The sequence below is a fragment of the Carassius carassius genome, chromosome 25 (assembly GCF_963082965.1).
Source record: "Carassius carassius chromosome 25, fCarCar2.1, whole genome shotgun sequence".
NCBI classification, from domain to species: domain Eukaryota; kingdom Metazoa; phylum Chordata; class Actinopteri; order Cypriniformes; family Cyprinidae; genus Carassius; species Carassius carassius.
The window spans coordinates 22480072-22498857 of NC_081779.1; the positions used below are offsets into that span (position 1 = coordinate 22480072).

Sequence of the window (18786 nt, forward strand, 5' to 3'; positions counted from 1 at the left end):
ATTTAATGATTTATTATATTATATAGAATATTTAAGAATATTTTATATAGAACATTTAATTTCCTGTAATTATTACTGCATGCTGTGCGACTGTGCTTTTGCGATATTAATTAATGAATAATCATTAGTTGCATTAATATGCTTAAATGATTCTGTGGTTTGAAAATTGTATTGTAAAAGCACAAATATCCCATCTCACAATAAAAAGAGCATGCATAATTAAAATAATAACAATAATAATAATGCAACATCTGCACAAAATATGCTCGTATTTTCATGCAGGCAGATATTTCGCTACCCTGACTGCAGCGTTAGGACCCTGTTATAGTCATTCGCTGCGCGTCGGATGCTGCACTGCAGATCCTGAGCTAGCGATGAATGACCTTCGTTGTTATTTATTTATTTATTTATTTATTTTTGTATCGCTTAACGTTACCCCAAACCACAGTTTAGTGCTTTATATTTAAGCTTGTTAGAGACGCCGCTTGGCCGTGTTTTAACAGTACTGATGGTCTGGAGCTCCCCACAGATCATCATGATTAGTCGAATATGACCTGATAATATAACCTTCAGTGTTTTGCAGATCATATTTACTTGAACTGAACATTTATGTCTTGGGAAAACAAATGTCAAAGAATGTACCGAAGCTGCATCAGTTTCCCAGTAACGTAAGTATGAGACCACAACACTTCTATTTTCTTTCAGAGGTTTTCGAAAAAAACGCGTTAAAAATGTGTAAAGTAATTATAATAAACTAAAAATAAATAAATGCATTCAATTAATATTAATAAATATATTTAAATAAGTTCATTTACTGTACTAAAAATGTAACTGAAAACTTTTTTAAATGGATTCTGAATATTTTTGCAAACTAATACTGTATAAATATGGTCTTATAACGTTACATATAAATATATAGCTGCCTTTTAGTGGTGCCTCTGATCCTATTTGGAGGTCTGTGACATCTGAAAGACTGAAAACCCCTGTAGACTATCATTGCATGCCATGATGAATCATTAGACTGGTGTCTCTGATTTACTCCTGAAGCTCTTAACAGTGCATTGAAACACATGATGCACAGCTTGAGACTGATTTGTACTGTTTTGGGTGGAGGTCTCTAAATGTTACACTTTTGCAGGTTGGTTGGGAGGAACAGATGTTGCCAGGGAGCTGATGTCAACGGCTGACACCCATTGGGTGAGAGATAGTTCATACCAATGTAGGGTGACCATACAAGCCATTTTCCCAGGACGCATCCTTGCCGGGATTTCTATATTGCCTAAAACATCCAAAGTAGTTTGACCAATAACATGCAGGTAATTGTACATAATCGACCAATCGTGGCATGTAAGAAGGTGAGATCTACAGAGAACGATCAAAGCAATGCAAATACATGCACGTGTTAGGTGTTTGTTCATTCGTTCAACTTGAAGCGTCGCTGCGCACCGATCATTGTATGACACCAAAGTACCAAGAGTGGGATGTGAATGCATAAGGAGCCTTCTGCTCTGCTCTCTATATATAGCTCTTATAAATGTCATACAATTATCAATCTGCACAGTGCAAATAGCCAAAACCTGGAAATTTAGGCAATATAGAAATCATCTCGGTTACGTATGTAACCATGGTTCCCTGAAAAGGAAACAAGATGCTGTGGTGACGTCACCACGTATGTGAACACCTTCGGTGTGACGAATGTCTAAAGCCCTATACCATCCCGCCAATCCTATTGGCCAAATAGGATTGACTTCCGGGGTGTGAGAGGACGCTGGCTCAGCTGGATGCCGCTTCTCAACCCATGTGTTTTAGTTATTTGTTATTTTAAAATTTGTTTTATTTTATTTTGCTACCAACTTTTTAAATGATTTAATAGCCTATTAGGCCTACCTCTCGTCTCGGCATTTGGGTGTGGGGTTCCTGTTGGGCTTGGATTGCTGGTCGCTTCTGGGGTGGTTCCTCGGCATTCTTCTTGTTTCGGGTGGCGCGTGGCGGGTGCCGGGTGCGGCGCCTGGACGGGGCTGGAGAATGTGTCTGTTGCTCCTGCAGCCTCTGCGTTCTGGTTGCCGGTTAGCTCCCGCGACTCAGTGTTGCGATCTTCACAATTTTATCAGGATTCCATTGGATGTGGGCATGCTGTTTCCTTTTGCTGCATTCTTTTCACTGATGGTCTGTGCTGTGACTGGATCCTGTGGAGCACTGGAGTCAGGATTGTGGAGCTCCAACATGATAAGGTACTCACATTCTGAGCTTTTTTCATTGGATCATCATCTGCCTCCCAGCGCCTGTATTATTAAAACTTTGCGATCATTCAAACTTTTGCATCGGCCAAGATATTTGCATCGTGGCTCCCGCCGATGTCTCTATCCTTCACCTGCTGGAATAAATGTACTTCACTCCTCATTTAGGCGTTCAAGTCTTCTGAACTCTCGTGGCATCTGTTCATCTAACTTACATTTTCCTCAGAAAACGTTGCAGAATCGCGTAAAGAACGCAAGGTCTAAAATTAGACTCGCTCAATTAAATGTGCGTTCAATGAACAAGAAAGCAGCACTGCTTCATGATATAATATTGGACAGAAAACTTGATTTTCTCTGTCTCTGTGAGACATGGCAGCAACCAAATGACTTTTACAATCTTAATTTAGCCAAACCACCTGGATTCACCTACATTTACAGACCTAGACTCACTGGTAAAGGTGGTGGTCTTGCTATTCTATACAGATCTGATTTGTCTATTGCAGAAGTAACAATACCTGCTGTGTCATCTTTTGAATGTTTGACTATCAAAGTTAACTGCACTTCACCAGTACTAGTTGTTTTAATCTATCGCCCACCTAAGGCTGATGCGAGGTTCTTTTCTGAACTTGCAGAATTATTGACTCTGCTAAGTCCTATTTGTCCAGACATGCTGCTAATAGGGGACATGAATATTCATGTTGACAATCCAAACTGTTCCTCTGCAGCGGCCTTCCTGCATGTGTTAGAGTGTTTTAACTTCATTCAACATGTTGACTTTTCAACTCATAAATCGGGACATACATTGGACCTATTATGTTCTGTGGGTGTTGGTATAGATCAGCTTTCAAAGGATGAAGTTAACTTTAGTGATCATAAATTACTGACAAGTGAATTTACCATCTCTGCCTCCCTGCAGTCTTCTAAACAGCGTGTCATATCCTTTAGAAATATTAAGAATATTGACCCTGAAAGGATTTCCAACCTTGTTGCGGAGCTTCCTGTGATTGGCTCTATTAACTGTTACAACTCTGCACTTTCCTCAATTCTTAATGTTGTTGCACCAGTGAAAGAACGAGTTGTATCTTTTTCCAAGTCGTCTCCCTGGTACACAAATCATCTGCGTGCACTTAAAGCTGAAGGAAGGAAGATTGAGCGGTTGTATAAAAAATCAGGCCTCACCGTTCACAAATTAATGTTTGAACAACACCAGCTGCAGTATCATCTTGCTTTGAAGACTAGCAGAGAGGCATATTACTCTCATGTTATCAATAAAGGTGCTGCTGCTAATCCTAGGACATTATTTAAGACAATTGATAGCCTTCTCAAATCTCAAAAGAAAAGTGTCTGCCCTTCTGATGAGATGTGTAATAATTTTAACAAATATTTTACAGAGAAAGTTCAGAGTATTTATAGCTCCATCTCTTTTGACTCTCCTTTGCTGACTAGTGAGTCTTACTCAAAAAAACTACCTTCTACTGCCCTTTCGAACTTTACTACTGTCAATGTAGACAATGTTTTTAAATTGATCATGACTATGAGTTCAACCACGTGCCTTCTTGACCCCTTGCCTACTGAGGTTCTAAAAAAGTGTTTATCACATGTCTGCCCTTCCATCACTGTAATTATTAACAACTCCTTAGCCACTGGCCAGGTTCCTCCGGCCCTTAAGGTGGCCGCTATCACACCTGTTCTAAAAAAAACGGGCTGTGATGTTCAAAATTTAGCTAACTACAGGCCTATTGCGAACCTGCCCTTTGTGGCAAAGGTTCTTGAACGAGTTGTCGTTGGTCAGTTACGGCAATATCTGTCCAATAACAACTTATTGGAACCATTTCAGTCTGGTTTCAGATCTGGACACAGCACTGAGACTGCACTTGTAAGGGTCACCAACAACCTACTTGTTTCTGCTGACACTGGTGCTTGCAGCATTCTAGTCCTGCTAGACATTAGTGCAGCTTTTGACACTATATGTCATATTATCCTTCTTAACAGGTTGCGTGTGTTGTTAGGCATCTCTGGTGTTGTGTTCAAATGGTTTGAGTACTATTTAGCAGACCGTTTTCAGTATGTTTGCATGGGGAAACAAATCTGAGGCCACATTAGTTCAGCAGGGTGTCCCGCAGGGGTCAGTGCTTGGGCCGACTTTGTTCAGCATTTATATGCTCCCACTTGGTGACATTATCAGAAAATACGGTCTGAGGTTTCATTGTTATGCTGATGACACGCAGATCTATGTTAACACTTTCCCTGATCCTAATCTTGCAATCACAGCTCTGAGCGCATGTATGGAAGAAATTAAGTTATGGATGCATGCCAATTATCTTAAACTTAATTAATCAAAAACAGAATTTCTACTTGTTGGTATGCCGGCAGCCTTGCACAAGTTTAACTGTCAAAATCTGATCACTGATTCTGATTTACTGGCCCCAGCATCACAGGTGCGAAATTTAGGTGTTATTTTTGATTCACATTTGTCTTTTGATGCCCATATCAAATTGGTTTCAAAATCAACTTTTTTTCATCTAAAAAATATTGCAAGAATTCGACCTTTTATATCCCTGCCAGATGCAGAAAAGCTCATCCATGCATTTATCACGTCGAGACTAGATTACTGCAATGCACTATACTCTGGTCTCCCTGATAAACATATTAAGAAATTACAGTATATCCAAAACTCGGCCGCACGTGTACTAACACACACAACTGTTCAGCAGCATATTTCCCCTGTTCTTTATGAACTCCATTGGCTTCCAGTAACGGCACGTATTGATTTTAAAATCTTGATTTTAACATATAAAGCCATTCATGGGATAGCACCGGAATACCTTTGTGATCTAGTTGTTCCTTACATTCCAAATCGTTCTCTCCGCTCATCTGACTCTTATGCTCTACAGTAGCCCACATTCAAATTAAAGTCGATGGGTGGTCGCTCCTTTACGGTTACCGCTCTGCGGTTGTGGAATAAACTTCCATTTGCGATAAAAAATTCTACAACTCTGGACTGCTTTAAGAGGTCTCTAAAGACCCATCTTTTTAAAAATGCTTATTGTCTTTGAAGTGTATCTTATTTAGATTTTTTTTTTGTCTGATTTTCCTGTTTTTAATGTATTGTTTAATTATCTTATATTATGTTTACTATACTGTGTAGCGCTTTGGGTTGGAGAAAAGCGCATTATAAATAAAATGCATCATCATCATCAAATAGCGCTTGGCACCGCCCCACGCATGCGTACGCATATATACCTGGTGCCATTTCACTCAGATTTCATGACTGAAGAAGAAGAATGCTATCAAGGTATGGCACGGCCAGGACCACAGCATCTCGTTCCCTATTCAGGGAACCATGGTTACATACGTAACCGAGATGTTCCCTTTCATAGTCACTTCGTAGTCATAGTCAATGCTGCGGTGACGTCACCACGTATGGGAACGCTATACCATAACGCCTGACGTACCTGATAGCTGGGATCCAAGGAAGCATCTGCTCAAGCAGAGAGAACCCGGGAGCCAGGAGCCATCCTCACATGCAGACTGTAAGCCTTGATAAAAGTGCTCGGTGAGGACCATCCTGCCGCAGCACAGATATCATCCATAGAAGACCCACTGAGAAAAGCTTGAGAAGAAGCCACTGCTCTCGTGGAATGAGCTTTAACTCCAAAGGGCGAAGCGAGCCCGCGCGCCTCATAGGCTAAAGATATTGCCTCCACCAGCCAATGGGACATGCGCTGTTTTGTAACCGCATGGCCTTTATTCCTATGTCCAAAACAGACAAACAGCTGGTCAGACTCACACCATGGGGCAGTACGATCCACATAAGTCTTTAAAGCTCTCACAGGGCAAAGACTTAGATCTCCAGACTCTGCCACAGCAGGGGATAAAGCCTCCAGGACCACCTGCTGAAAGCGAAAGGGATTAGATGCGACCTTAGGAGACATAATTAGGCCTTGGTCGCAACAACACTTTCACAGAGCCCGGTGCAAACTCCATGCACGAGGGTGAGACAGAAAGAGCCTGTAAATCCCCAACTCTGGGAGGATAAAGCCATAAGAAGTGTCTTCAAAGTCAGGATTTTATCCGGTACAGTTTCCAAGGGCTCAAACGGATGCCCTGATAAACCATGCAACACAATGGATAAATCCCATGAAGGAACTCGCACGGGGCGGAAAGGCCTCAGCCGTCGCGCGCCCTGTATGAAACGAGAAACCAGTGGATGACAGCCCACTGAGGCACCATCTATATATTCGTGGTAAGCTGAAATGGCTGCCACGTAAACCTTTAGGGTAGCTGGTGTCACTCCATCCGAAAAACGGTCCTGAAGGAACTCCAGTACTGAAGCCACTGAGCAGTAAACTGGATCCATATTATGAGTTTCACACCAGGTCGTAAACAGTCTCCACTTGAAAGCATATAAGTGCCTCGTAGAAGCTGCTCTAGAATTCAGTATAGTCTCGGTAGTTTCATCAGAAAGACCGGGATATATTAACTCACTCCGCTCAGAGGCCACGCCCACAGATTCCATAGATCTGGTCTCGGATGCCAAATCAGTCCACGTGCTTGCGATAATAAATCCTGTCTGAGGGGAATCTCCCATGGAGAGCCCGCTAACAGATTGATCAGATCCGCAAACCACGGCTGTGGCCGCGGAGCCACCAGCAGCAGCTGTTCACTCTGTCCAGCCGTATTCTGCATAATACCGCTGGAATCAGACAGATTGGGGAAAACGCATACAAACTGGTCCTGGGCCAGTTGTGGGCTAACGCATCCAAGCCCAGGGGTGCTGGAGGGCATAGGGAGAACCAAAGCGGGCAATGTGTAGTCGTGTTGGACGCGAATAAATCCACTTTCGCTTCTCCGAAAATCTGCCATAGGAGATTCACTGTTTGGGGGTGCAATCTCCATTCCGCTTGCTCCAGAGTCTGCCTGGATAGCAAAACCGCTCCGAAGTTCAAACGTCTGGGGACATGAACAGCTCGGATCGACAGAAATTTGTTCTGAACCAAAAGAACATGTCTCGCCAGCCTGCACAGGGGGCGAGAGCGTAATCCTCCCTGATGATTCAGATATGACACAACCGCTGTGTTGTCCGATCTGAGCAGTACATGACGGCCGATCAGCAGATTCGAGAAATACTGGAGAGCCAGAAAAAACGCCAGTAATTCCAATCTGTTATGTGCCAGCTGCGTTGTGCCGCTATCCACACTCTTCGGCGCCCTTGACAAACAGCTCCCCAACCTGTCAAAGACGCATCCGTCGTGACAGTCTCTCGGAAAGCACAAATCCCCAGCCGAACCCAGGTCAGGAGAATTCGGTTGACATTCATAGTTTTAACGACATCACACACCGCCGTGTCACCGGAATCGTCCGATGCGGAAGACAACGGGGTGAAATATTCCGTCTATTTGCCCACCACTGAAAAGGCCACATGTGAAGTAATCCCAGACGAATTACAGGGAATGCCGCTGTCATAAGTCTGAGGCACAATCTTGCTGTCACTGTGCGACCCGCTTTGAAGCGCCGCACGCATGACGCAATCGACTGAGCGCGCAGGAGAGAAGCTTCGCTGTCATCGCGCGAGAGTCCAACTCTATTCCCAGAAGGTTATCCGTTGAGAGGGGATTAAAACACTTCTCTGGAATTTTGTGCGTAAGCCCAGGCTGTTTAAATGATTCAGCACAAGATCCCAATGAGAGTGTGCTTGAGTCTGCGATTGCGCTAACACCAGCCAATCGCCTAAATAGTTCAAACACGAACGCCCTGGAGCCGCAACGGGGCCAGAGCTCCGTCCATGCACTTTGAGAAAGTACTGATACGCTTTGCCCTCTAAAGCGAATCTGAGGAACTTCCTGAGTCTCTTGATGATCTGAATATGAAAATATGCATCCTTCAGATCAATCGTGACAAACCATTCATTTGGTTGAATCTGAGACAAAATAGACTTTACCATCAACATCTTGAATTTGCTCGGCCTGAGTGCAAGATTCAGATGGCATAAAACCAGAATGGGTCGTAATCCGCCGTCTTTTTTTTTCTTTTTTGGTACCACAAAATAACGTCTGTAAAACCCTGCCTCCATCTGAGAGGGGTGTACTTCTTCTATAGCCCCTTTGCTCAGCAGAGTTGACATCTCCTGTCGCAGCACCGCTATTTCCATCAGTTTCACCACCGTGGAAAGAATTCTGCGGAAAGGAGGCGGGCCTTTTTGAAACTGAATGGTGTATCGATGACAAATTGTGCATAACACCCATTGAGAATTGTCGGGCAAGCGTTCCCACACGGCCCGAAACCATACTAGCGGTCTCAAAATTTCCGCTTCCTGCAACGCTGTCATACACGTTAAAATGTCTGGGCATGAAAAGCTCGTGCCGTTCGTGCACAGGGAAAGTGTATGCGTAAGAGCTGTTGCGTCTCGTTGTGTATAATCCTGAAACGTGCCCACAGCAGGAATTAGGCTAACAGATTGAACATCGGGCTCTGCCGCTAGCGAAAAAGCGGCGGCTGTGCGAGCCGTCATAAATGGGTCGTCTGTGCAGGACCTTTGAATCGGCTCTCGAATTCTGCAATCTGGATTGCGCAGAGTGTCTGAGGGAACGTTTTGGCGTTACAGCTCAATCCAATGCTGCTCGAAGCGCTGTTTGCTGTGAGGCAGTCAATGTTAGAGTGTGGGGACTGCAGTGAGAGGGTTGGATGTGCATTAGCAATCCAACAGCACTCTCTGGTGGAGGGCACAGTCCCTGGCAAACATGAAGGAAAGCGCATGCGTCAAACTCGCTGCGTTTCGTTGTGTATAATCCTGAAGCATATCCACGGCAGGATTAAATCCAACAAGATAAACATCGGGCCACGCCGCTAGCGAGAACGCGGCAGCTGTGTGAGCCGTCATACACTGGCCATCTTTGCCAGCCTCTTGCGCCGTCCCTCAAACTCTGAAAGCTGGATTGTGCAGAGTGTCTGAGGGGGCGCTCAAATGATAGCTCAGTTCAATGACGCTCGAGGTGCCTTTGCTGCGAGACAGTCAATGTTAGAGTGTGGGAACTGCAGTGAGAGGGTTAGATGTGCATTAGCAGTCCAACAGCGCTCTCTGGTGGAGGGCACAGTCCCTGGCAAACAAGAAGGAAAAGGCATGCGTCAAACTCGCTGCGTTTCGTTGTGTATAATCCTGAAGCGTATCCATGGCAGGATTTAATCCAACAAGATAAACATCGGGCCACGCCGCTAGCGAGAACGCGGCAGCTGTGTGAGCCGTCATACACTGGCCATCTTTGCCAGCCTCTTGCGCCGTCCCTCAAACTCTGAAGGCTGGATTGTGCAGAGTGTCTGAGGGGGCGCTCAAATGATAGCTCAGTTCAATGACGCTCGAGGTGCCTTTGCTGCGAGATAGTCAATGTTAGAGTGTGGGAACTGCTGTGAGAGGGTTAGATGTGCATTAGCAGTCCAACAGCGCTCTCTGGTGGAGGGCACAGTCCCTGGCAAACAAGAAGGAAAAGGCATGCGTCAAACTCGCTGCGTTTCGTTGTGTATAATCCTGAAGCGTATCCATGGCAGGATTTAATCCAACAAGATAAACATCGGGCCACGCCGCTAGCGAGAACGCGGCAGCTGTGTGAGCCGTCATACACTGGCCATCTTTGCCAGCCTCTTGCGCCGTCCCTCAAACTCTAAAGGCTGGATTGTGCAGAGTGTCTGAGGGGCGCTCAAACGATAGCTCAGTTCAATGATGCTCGAGGTGCCTTCGCTGCAAGACAGTCAATGTCTTAGGGGGTTAGACGCGAGGCGACTTAAGAAATACACTCCAGAGCGCGGATTCTTTCTTTATTATATATATATATTTTTTTTTTTTTTTTTTTACTGTAGCCGTAGGCTATCACGGAGAGAACCTGTAGAGAGGCTGCAAACGAACCTCTCATGAGTGCCTCCTCGTGATAAACCCATTATACGGCTCTTACCTTTCGTTGACTCATCGCGTCCGCGGAGAGGAGTAACGTTAGACTTCTCTTAAGAATCGCTGGAGAACGCGAGATGAATTTTAAGGGCACAGAAGATTCGCTTCATTTACTGAAGGAATGAAATCTGAGTGAAATGGCGCGCGGCACCAGGTATATATGCGTACGCATGCGTGGGGCGGTTCCAAGCGCTATTTGGCCAATAGGATTGGCAGGATGGTATAGGGCTTCAGACATTCGTCACACCAAAGGTGTTCCCATACGTGGTGACGTCACCACAGCATCGAAGTGACCTATGAAAGGGAACCTGGCAAGGACACGCCGTGGGGGAATGGCTCGTATAGTCACCCTATACCAATGAAAACTTAAAACAGTTAGCTTTGATTGTCTCTAAATGTATATATACATTCACAGGTTGGATTCCAGTGGGATGGCTGAGTGGGTAAGAGATGGTTTCTCCTGCCTGTGAATTTGCAAGTGTGGCCCATGATAATGTCTTAACAGTTAGTTTTATTTTCAAGGTTTTTAACTAAGGATTTGAAGCCAACACAGACATTGTCTCCAGCCCATGAATGAACACAGAGGTGAGTGTCCTAACAGTGCTGATGTTTTATCAGGGATGTGCGGTCATGATTCAGTAGACTAGAGTCTCTGATGACAACATGAAGCTCTTCACATTTCTCTGAGCACTGCTTTTGATTATGAAAATGTGTTTATTACAAAGAACTTCTAGTTAATGTTTTATCTTTTTTTAGGTTGACATGAAGCCAGAATGATGTTTATATTCCCTTGAATCTGTCCCTGTGTAAGTACTGGCCCAGTAAACTTCCCTCTGGTTATAATTGGGTGTTAATGATGATTGCGTTGTTCGGTTCCACTGAAACTCAATGAAGTAACTTTCTCGCGGCGCACTGAAACACTCGCAGGCAACTAATACATTCATTCCCCCTCTTTGTAATCTAATACACTTGTTTTCTTTCGAGGACAGAAGTTGATGCGGTGGCAGAAGAGTTGTGGTCGGTTCGCAGCACAGTGGTGAACTGTAAAGCTCCTCTGTAGTTATTGTTATCATAACTTATACACTTGTGTTTCATTGTATGTCATTCAAAGGACAGTTTGAGAAAGTAACGGCTTGTTTTTGACTTCTCAATTCTTTGTATGCTGCATTCTCAAAAAATGTACAGTTTTCTTTTACATCTAATAAAGACCATTATTACAGCTCAATACGTAGTCATTGTTTTTTAATGGGAGTAGCAGGGCCAGCTTGTAGTTTCATGCCTTAATTGTGGGGAAGTCGTGGCCTAATGGTTAAAGAGTCAGACTCGCAATCGAAAGGTTGTGAGTTTGAGTCTCAGCCGGCAGGAATTGGAGGTGGGGGGAGTGCATGTACAGTTCTCTCTCCATTTTCAATACCACGACTTAGGTGCCCTTGAGCAAGGCACTGAACCCCCAACTGCTCCCCGGGCGCCGCAGCATAAATGGCTGCCCACTGCTCTGGGTGTATGTTCAAAGTGTGTGTGTGTGTGTGTGTGTGTGTGTGTGTGTGTGTGTGTGTGTGTTCACTGTTCTGTGTGTGTGCACTTTGGATGGGTTAAAAGCAGAGCACAAATTCTGAGTGGGTAAGAGATGGTTTCTCATGCCTGTGAATTTGCAAGTGTGGCCCATGATAATCTATAAAAATATATATATATTTGAAGATTAAGAATCAAGTCCGTATAAGCTAGAATTTTTACTTGTGGGTCTCTTGAATTATAACACAGATGGACGTGATGAATTCGACATGACATTTCTCTCTTCAGCTGCTGTTTGTTAGGAGTCGCTGAGTACTTTTATTATGGAAAGTTCAGTTACTTAGCGTCTATTATATTTGACTTCACTCTACTTGACTCAATTTCAGTACACGCTTATACATATTTTTTGCTACTATCCTACCTGTTGTTGTAACAGACCTACGCTTTGGAAATATATACATTTTAATGGTTTACACGGACTGTCACAACTCTACAGAGCGAAGGTCAGCGGTCACTAATATAACCGCTTCTGTTCTGTACGTAGCGGTGCGTAGCGACGCTGATCTGTGAACGAATCTTCCCTTTGAGTCGGATCTTTTCAATGAATCTTTTGTCGAGTCAGCGACTCCAACCCATTGAACCGAGAATAGATTAACCTTAGCATATATATTAGCATATTTATTTTATTTTATAGTAAAAGTTCTGTGGTATTCAGAATTCGGCATTTAAAAAGCGTTCTAGCTAAACCTGTTGGCTCTGAGAAGAAATGCTTGTCGCTTTGTATAAAAACGTCAGAATACATAAATATAAGTGTAATACATATTAATGGCATATATTTCAGCTAGTATATCATAAGCACGTATGATTCGAAACAAAATACTCGTAAATAACAGCAGTACGTGTCTTTATTATATGGCTTTAATACGCCCGGGATATCAAACAACACACGGTAAAAGATTCACTGAATTGATTAGTTGAACCAGTTATTTCAAATGAACCGAGTGAAAGAATCGATTCGCTGTTTCTTTCACATTCCCATTACTAGACAAGCAAACCAGCTCGTACACAGCATGGATTAAGTTATCTCAGTCAATCTTTTGGACTTAAATTTTGGACTCTGAATCTTTTGGATTTAAACTGGACTGTATTTTCGCATATTGTCGAGCTGTTTACGTGCTGAAACGGTTTTTTTAAACACGTTTCTGCCGGGTGCTGATGAACAGGAATGTGAAGCTGGCTTCGATAAGTGAACTCAAATGTTGTTGTTTTTTTAAGTGAAGCAGAGAGACTGTGATGTCTGGAAGATGTATCTGCTTGTCCTGACTGCAGTCATATAAAACTGAAGATTTGGGGTCGCAGATATGTTTGATTCTCCGGTCGCTAGTGTTTCTTCGTTCAACATCGACACAGTTTAGCGTTTAAAGGTGCGGAGTCGCTCGGCTTGTTCAGACATGCTAACCGACGCCGTTTCGCCTGAGGAAAATGCTTGGAGAGCTAAAAAATAAACGAAAACCCTTTGCCGCAGTAATATTGTTTAGTTTTCTTTTTAATTAAAAATTATATAATTTTCCTGTCATTGAGTGATTTGCACAGGTGTGGCCTTCAGTTGTTTTATTTATTTGCTTTAATACAAACACGCCTTAATACAGGTCTGTTGAGGTCTCATTGTTTAGATGCCTTCTTATACTTGTGGCAGTGTAAAACTTTATATGTCTTATTAAAGGGACACTCAATGTCGTTTTTTTTTTACTTTTTAATAGCTATACCATTAGATAAAGAGGTGGCTGTGCTTATTTCTGCTTTATACTATAGTTATTAATGTGTAATTATCAATTATATCACCCTTTCCCCCCACACATTCTGAAATTGTTGTTATGTTATAACATTTTAATTTCCTTCTTTGTGCATTATATAGTAGTAGTGCAGACATGACCGCAGTTGTAGGGCGAGTTTGGGGGTGGGTCAGTCCAGCGAATCTGTACTCCTCATGGGGCAATAATGCCAAACCTGAGAAACCCACAACAACGGAGATTCAGACTAGAAGCAGATGGGGCTTATGGGGACTTACTGCCTGGGTTTGGAGGGGCAAGAACACCAAAGAGGACCAAAAGACAATCACTGAGGAATTCTGGGAGGCAGAGGAGACTATCAAGCCATTGGACATTGAAGAGCTGAGGGCTGATGTTGAGATTGAGAAAGCAGCCGCCCAAAGCCCCTCGCACTGGTGGAGCCGAATGCTTCCATCCAGATACTTTTTCTGGCCCCGATGGTCGGTGTCCTCCATGCTCCGCCAGCAGAAATGTGCCGGGTGGAGTGAAGGTACATGGGACGGTGATGTAGTCGATGGGCAATCAGACTATGGGACACCCCCTCCGTCCCCCATGCCACAGAAATCTGCATTCCAGTTCTTTTCTCACTCGTGGACGGGGGAAATCATGCCTGAGCACTACGATATTTGCTTTAATTTCCTCCGCCACTTCTTTGACTTGTTTGTGGTGGGCTTCCTGACCACCGTATCTCCTCCGACCAAGTTTACTTTGGACGTGCTGGGGGTGCAGGGCGCCCTGAAGCTGTGGCTCCATGGGATGGCCATGTTTCTGGTGTCGTCTGTTGGGATGGCCGGACTGCTGTGGGTGGTACAGGAGTACCTGCTGCTGTTTGCGCTGGTCTATGGTATCGTGCAAGCGCTGGTCATCTCTGTCAGTGTACGCCAGAGTGAGGCTTCGGCAGAGGGGGATGATGGGAAAGCTGACGGAGAAGACAGAGAGAGCGAGGAGGAACAGATTGACATTTGGGAGCAGAATGAGCCACAGCAGACAGCTGATGAAAGCAAGAAAGGAGTTACACAAAGCAGCTGATGTCCTGGGAAAAGTGTATTTTGGGTAAGTAGCAGTCTCTGCCCAAAAACCTTATGCTGTTGTCATAAGGGAAAGGGTTTCTTCTTATCAAATTACGCAAGAAATGCGTTGTATAAATCTATCCCCGAACAGTATGTAGTGAGGCACCGATATGAATTTTAACGAAAACAAAACTGAAATTAAAAGTTTTATTTAGCTGAAGACCTAATTGTTAACATATTGTTTTAATTTCATTAGAAATACTGACGGATGATTTGAAAGCTCAGACTTTTTCATAATAAAGTTGCAACGCTTATTGTGATTACTGGAATAATGTTTAGTAAAGTTTGGTTCATGCATCAACTTAAGACAGCATTGACTAAAAGATCTATGTTCATCAAAATTAAGATCTATTTCAAATGATTAACTGATATTGTTAATCCCGTCCACACAATCCAAAACTTGTATTTTCCTATTGTTTGGTGCACACTTCAAGAACATTAAAGTTATAATACCGGGTGCAAGACACCTGCATGACAGCTGACATAAAATAAGGATCGGGTTTAGGAGATCCCATACCGATTAGTAAAAAAAAAAAACATAATTGATCCCGATCCTTGAAATCAGCTCGGTACATCCATACTGTGCACAAAAAGACACTGTCACATACCATCAGAGAAGTGCTAATTAAATGTCAGTGTTTTTGGTTAATGTTTGGTCAACGAAACTGGAAAATTAATTTTCAAACAAATATTTTTGGTTGCTGGAAATTTGTGCGCTACTGCTTTCTAGTATAAAGTTTGAAAAATAAGTTTCACTTTTACTATCATAAGGATTTGAACAAACTTGTAACAGTAGGTATTGAACTTAGGTTTGTCATACGTCCAGCTTTTATACATGCATTAATATAAAATCAAATATAGCTCAGTCTGGAGGCTTGTTGAAGAAGGGTTTGCTGTTACTCTAAACCAGGGATGCTCAAAGCTTTTTGCCTAAAATATTTGCTTGAAGTATATCCTTTTAATTTAATAATTCAGTAAACACATTTGCATGTTCTTGCTTGTTTTTGACATGGTTAACTGTTGCATGTAACCAAATAAAATATATATATATTTTTTTTTAAGTATTTTTTTTTATTTTACATTATTTTAATTGTAAATTTTTATGATTATTAATAATTAAATTTTAATTAACTACGAACCCCCTTCAGTTCTCTCGCAAACCCCAGTTTTGGAAACCCTGCTCTAAAAGTTTTCGCCCCATTTACTTGTGTCGTCACAAACACAGCAAAGTGCTTAAACCCACCAAGAAAACTTAAGGTGCTTGGCAGCCACCCACAATGCCAAAATATGAGTTTTGCACTCACACCTTAATGGTTATGGATTACTGTATGATTTTTGGATGGCTATTTCTCTATCTCATGTTTTTTTTATATATATACAAGCATCCTAACCTTTGCTGTGAGGCTTGTGGTATAAATCTTTCACCCAGAGAAAAACAAGCATGACATTTTCAGAGAGCTGTGAAACCTCCTTGTGGTTTTAAACCGTCCATCATTTCCCTGCTGATATGATTTCTGTCTCTCTGAGATGCATTTTCAGATATTGTCCTCCCCAAAGTGACTCTCTATGGGGATGTCAATATATGGGGATATATAACCATTTTAATTTCTTTGTACACAAATGTATGTTTTGACCTCTTGCTTAAAGGGGTAGTTCATCCTAAAATAAAATTTTAAAAAGTTTCTACTTTTCTCTTCCATCAGTTAATAAAAAATATTTTATTTCATGACATGCAGATAAACAAATAATTATTTTTTATTTGGATTTAAAATTTAAACCACAGCCTGTGCTACTATTTCTTTTCCCTAAAATTACAAGGAATATGGATGCAAAAACACATTAAGTTTCATAAATGTAGTCCATACAACTATTTAGTTACATCTCAAGTTTTCAGAAGTAGAGCAGCGAGCAATATGGTAAAAAATATTATCAAATACTTTTTTCCATATTAGACCATATTGAAAATGTATCACAATATTCACTTAGGGGAAAAATGCTTTGCACATTTTTGTTAGACCGTGAAAATGAATGTAAACATAACTTGTTTGTTCACAGTTAAACTCTTCGCAGTAGCTACCTTTTAATTTGACATCAATTACATTTTTCCCCAAATTCTGTGTTTTCCATTTTATTAAAAATTTTTCTGGTTTATGTGCTTTATGATTCAATACAATGTTGAGCAAATTAAATGAATTAACAATTTAATCAATCTTTTAAAATGCAATCAAATTAAAATTTGAAATGAAAACATTGCATTTAATTATTTTATTTTTTTGCTAAAAAAGATGCTGCACAACAATGTATTTATTAATGAAAAAATATCTTGGTTGAATGATATTCCTCAAAAACACAAAATAATATTATGAATGAGAAATTGCATTTTAGTATACAGTAGTAATATGTTTCTGTTATAATTTAGTAGTAAGAGTAGTAATATAATTCTGTTATAAGTTAGGCCGAACAGGCGGGTTGTCATGAAGATCTCAGTGTGTATTTGGTGGTAGTTTCTCTCCGAGTAAAGCGTGTAAAGCTGGTGAAGTGATTCTCAGAGCAGCTCTGGAGATGAAGTTGATTTAGATTAATCCATATCAAGTCAAATGTCCAGGGCTTATCATCATTATCGACATAAATTATATTGCAATCTCGATATGATAGTATTTATTGCTCAGCCCTATTACGAAGTTATACAATAACTTTGTGACAAACTGTCCAAGATTTGAACCAATATTGACTTTAATCCATTCTCTCCAGCATAGCTCAACTTTAGAGTGAGTCAATTATGTCAGAATTGTCATTTTTGGATGGACTGTTAAAAGTAGAACACACAAATCTCAAGCTTTTTTTTTGTACTGCAGTGAATAAGCACTTCTGTGTTTCTATCACAGATTGTTGACATGCTGATCGTCCAGTACCCAAATCTTCCACTGAGGATTCGACCTCATGAACGATGGAAGAGCACCCTAAATCTACCAGCATCTCTTTATTACCACCTGTGGATTTTTTTTTGCTCACTTTAAAATGTACTTTTAATTTTTCCGAAAACTATTTTTTACGTAACACAACAGCAGGAGAAGTGGACGAGTAAAACAATAGAATCTACAGCCACAGCGATAAAACGACATCTGCCATCTACAAACCATGAAGAATCATGTACAGAAAACTGAGCATCCAGCAGTCACTGATTGTCTGGGAGTTTCTGAAGGCTGAACCAGTCCAACCACAATTTGTTTGTAACTAAACATTACTTTTATATGGTGATTAATAGCTTTGCGACTCCACAATGTATGTGCCGCACATCTGCATGTGACACTTTACTGAACTCATAGCTCAATGTGGCCTTTAACTTCATCTTTGGATTGTTTGTATCTGATTGTTCACATGTGCCCTTTCATCTAATGGGCTGAGTCCATTATATCGCCCATCCTTAATTAGTCCATTATACCAATCACAGGCAAACTTGCTGTTCTTTTTGAGTGCACTTATAAAGGAACTATTATATCACTTTTTTGCATACAGCAAACCTACGCATTGTTTTTCTGTACTTACGTTTTGGGTATACGTCATTAGAGCCATTCTGTGTTTGTTGTGTATTTATGTATACAGCATGTCTAGATTGATTTCTTTCTTGATTCATTTCTGTTTGAGTTGCTTATATCTTTTGTGCCTCGAAATATATGGCACTTTGGCTAGTTCACAGGGAATTATGGGCAAAGAAATTAGAAGTAATTTTGCACAAGTGCATACTGACAGCCAATGCTTAATTGCACATGCATTTCTCTCGCTTGCAAGAATAGCTTTCTCTTCCTGAATGTGTTCAACGGCGTTTTATCTATGCATGAAACTTGTGTCGTGAATTACTTTTCCTTTGTGGTACTGGTTTATACATTTCTAAGTTGTTCATGTCAGTTATTTAAGCATTAAAATGTAGTGCTAGAATTGTTTTCCCACAACCTTGACCAATGTAAGAATACGTGTGACCTTTGAAGGTTCTTTAAAATGTGTTTTTACATTTTTGCAAGCCCTGAGTCCATTGAAGTGCAGGCCACTGCTGAAACCAGACAGCTGTGAATAGAAAAGTCTGCTGTAGAGAGAAATGGATTGCAGCTCAAGGTTGTGAGATCTGCATCTACAGTTCTTAAGTGTTGCTCACTGCGTCTTTAATTGTCCTTACAGCTAAAATAAACATAATTTTCCCCATT

The 18786-nt window shown here is 41.7% G+C and overlaps 1 protein-coding gene and 1 long non-coding RNA gene across 2 annotated transcripts; both read left to right on the forward strand.

The window, feature by feature from the left end:
- Nucleotides 1-315: 315 nt before the first annotated feature.
- On the forward strand, nt 316-11401 carry LOC132104754 (uncharacterized). Its single transcript, XR_009423591.1, has 6 exons — nt 316-668; nt 1139-1197; nt 10592-10619; nt 10699-10761; nt 10933-10982; nt 11166-11401. It is a non-coding gene; the product is annotated as an uncharacterized LOC132104754 (long non-coding RNA).
- Nucleotides 11402-12809: 1408 nt separating this feature from the next.
- On the forward strand, nt 12810-18786 carry LOC132104419 (uncharacterized). The gene is made up of 2 exons (XM_059509881.1): nt 12810-14570; nt 17473-18786. The coding sequence occupies exon 1, from the start codon at nt 13617-13619 to the stop codon at nt 14544-14546; it is 930 nt and encodes a 309-aa protein (XP_059365864.1). The 5' UTR covers nt 12810-13616; the 3' UTR covers nt 14547-14570; nt 17473-18786.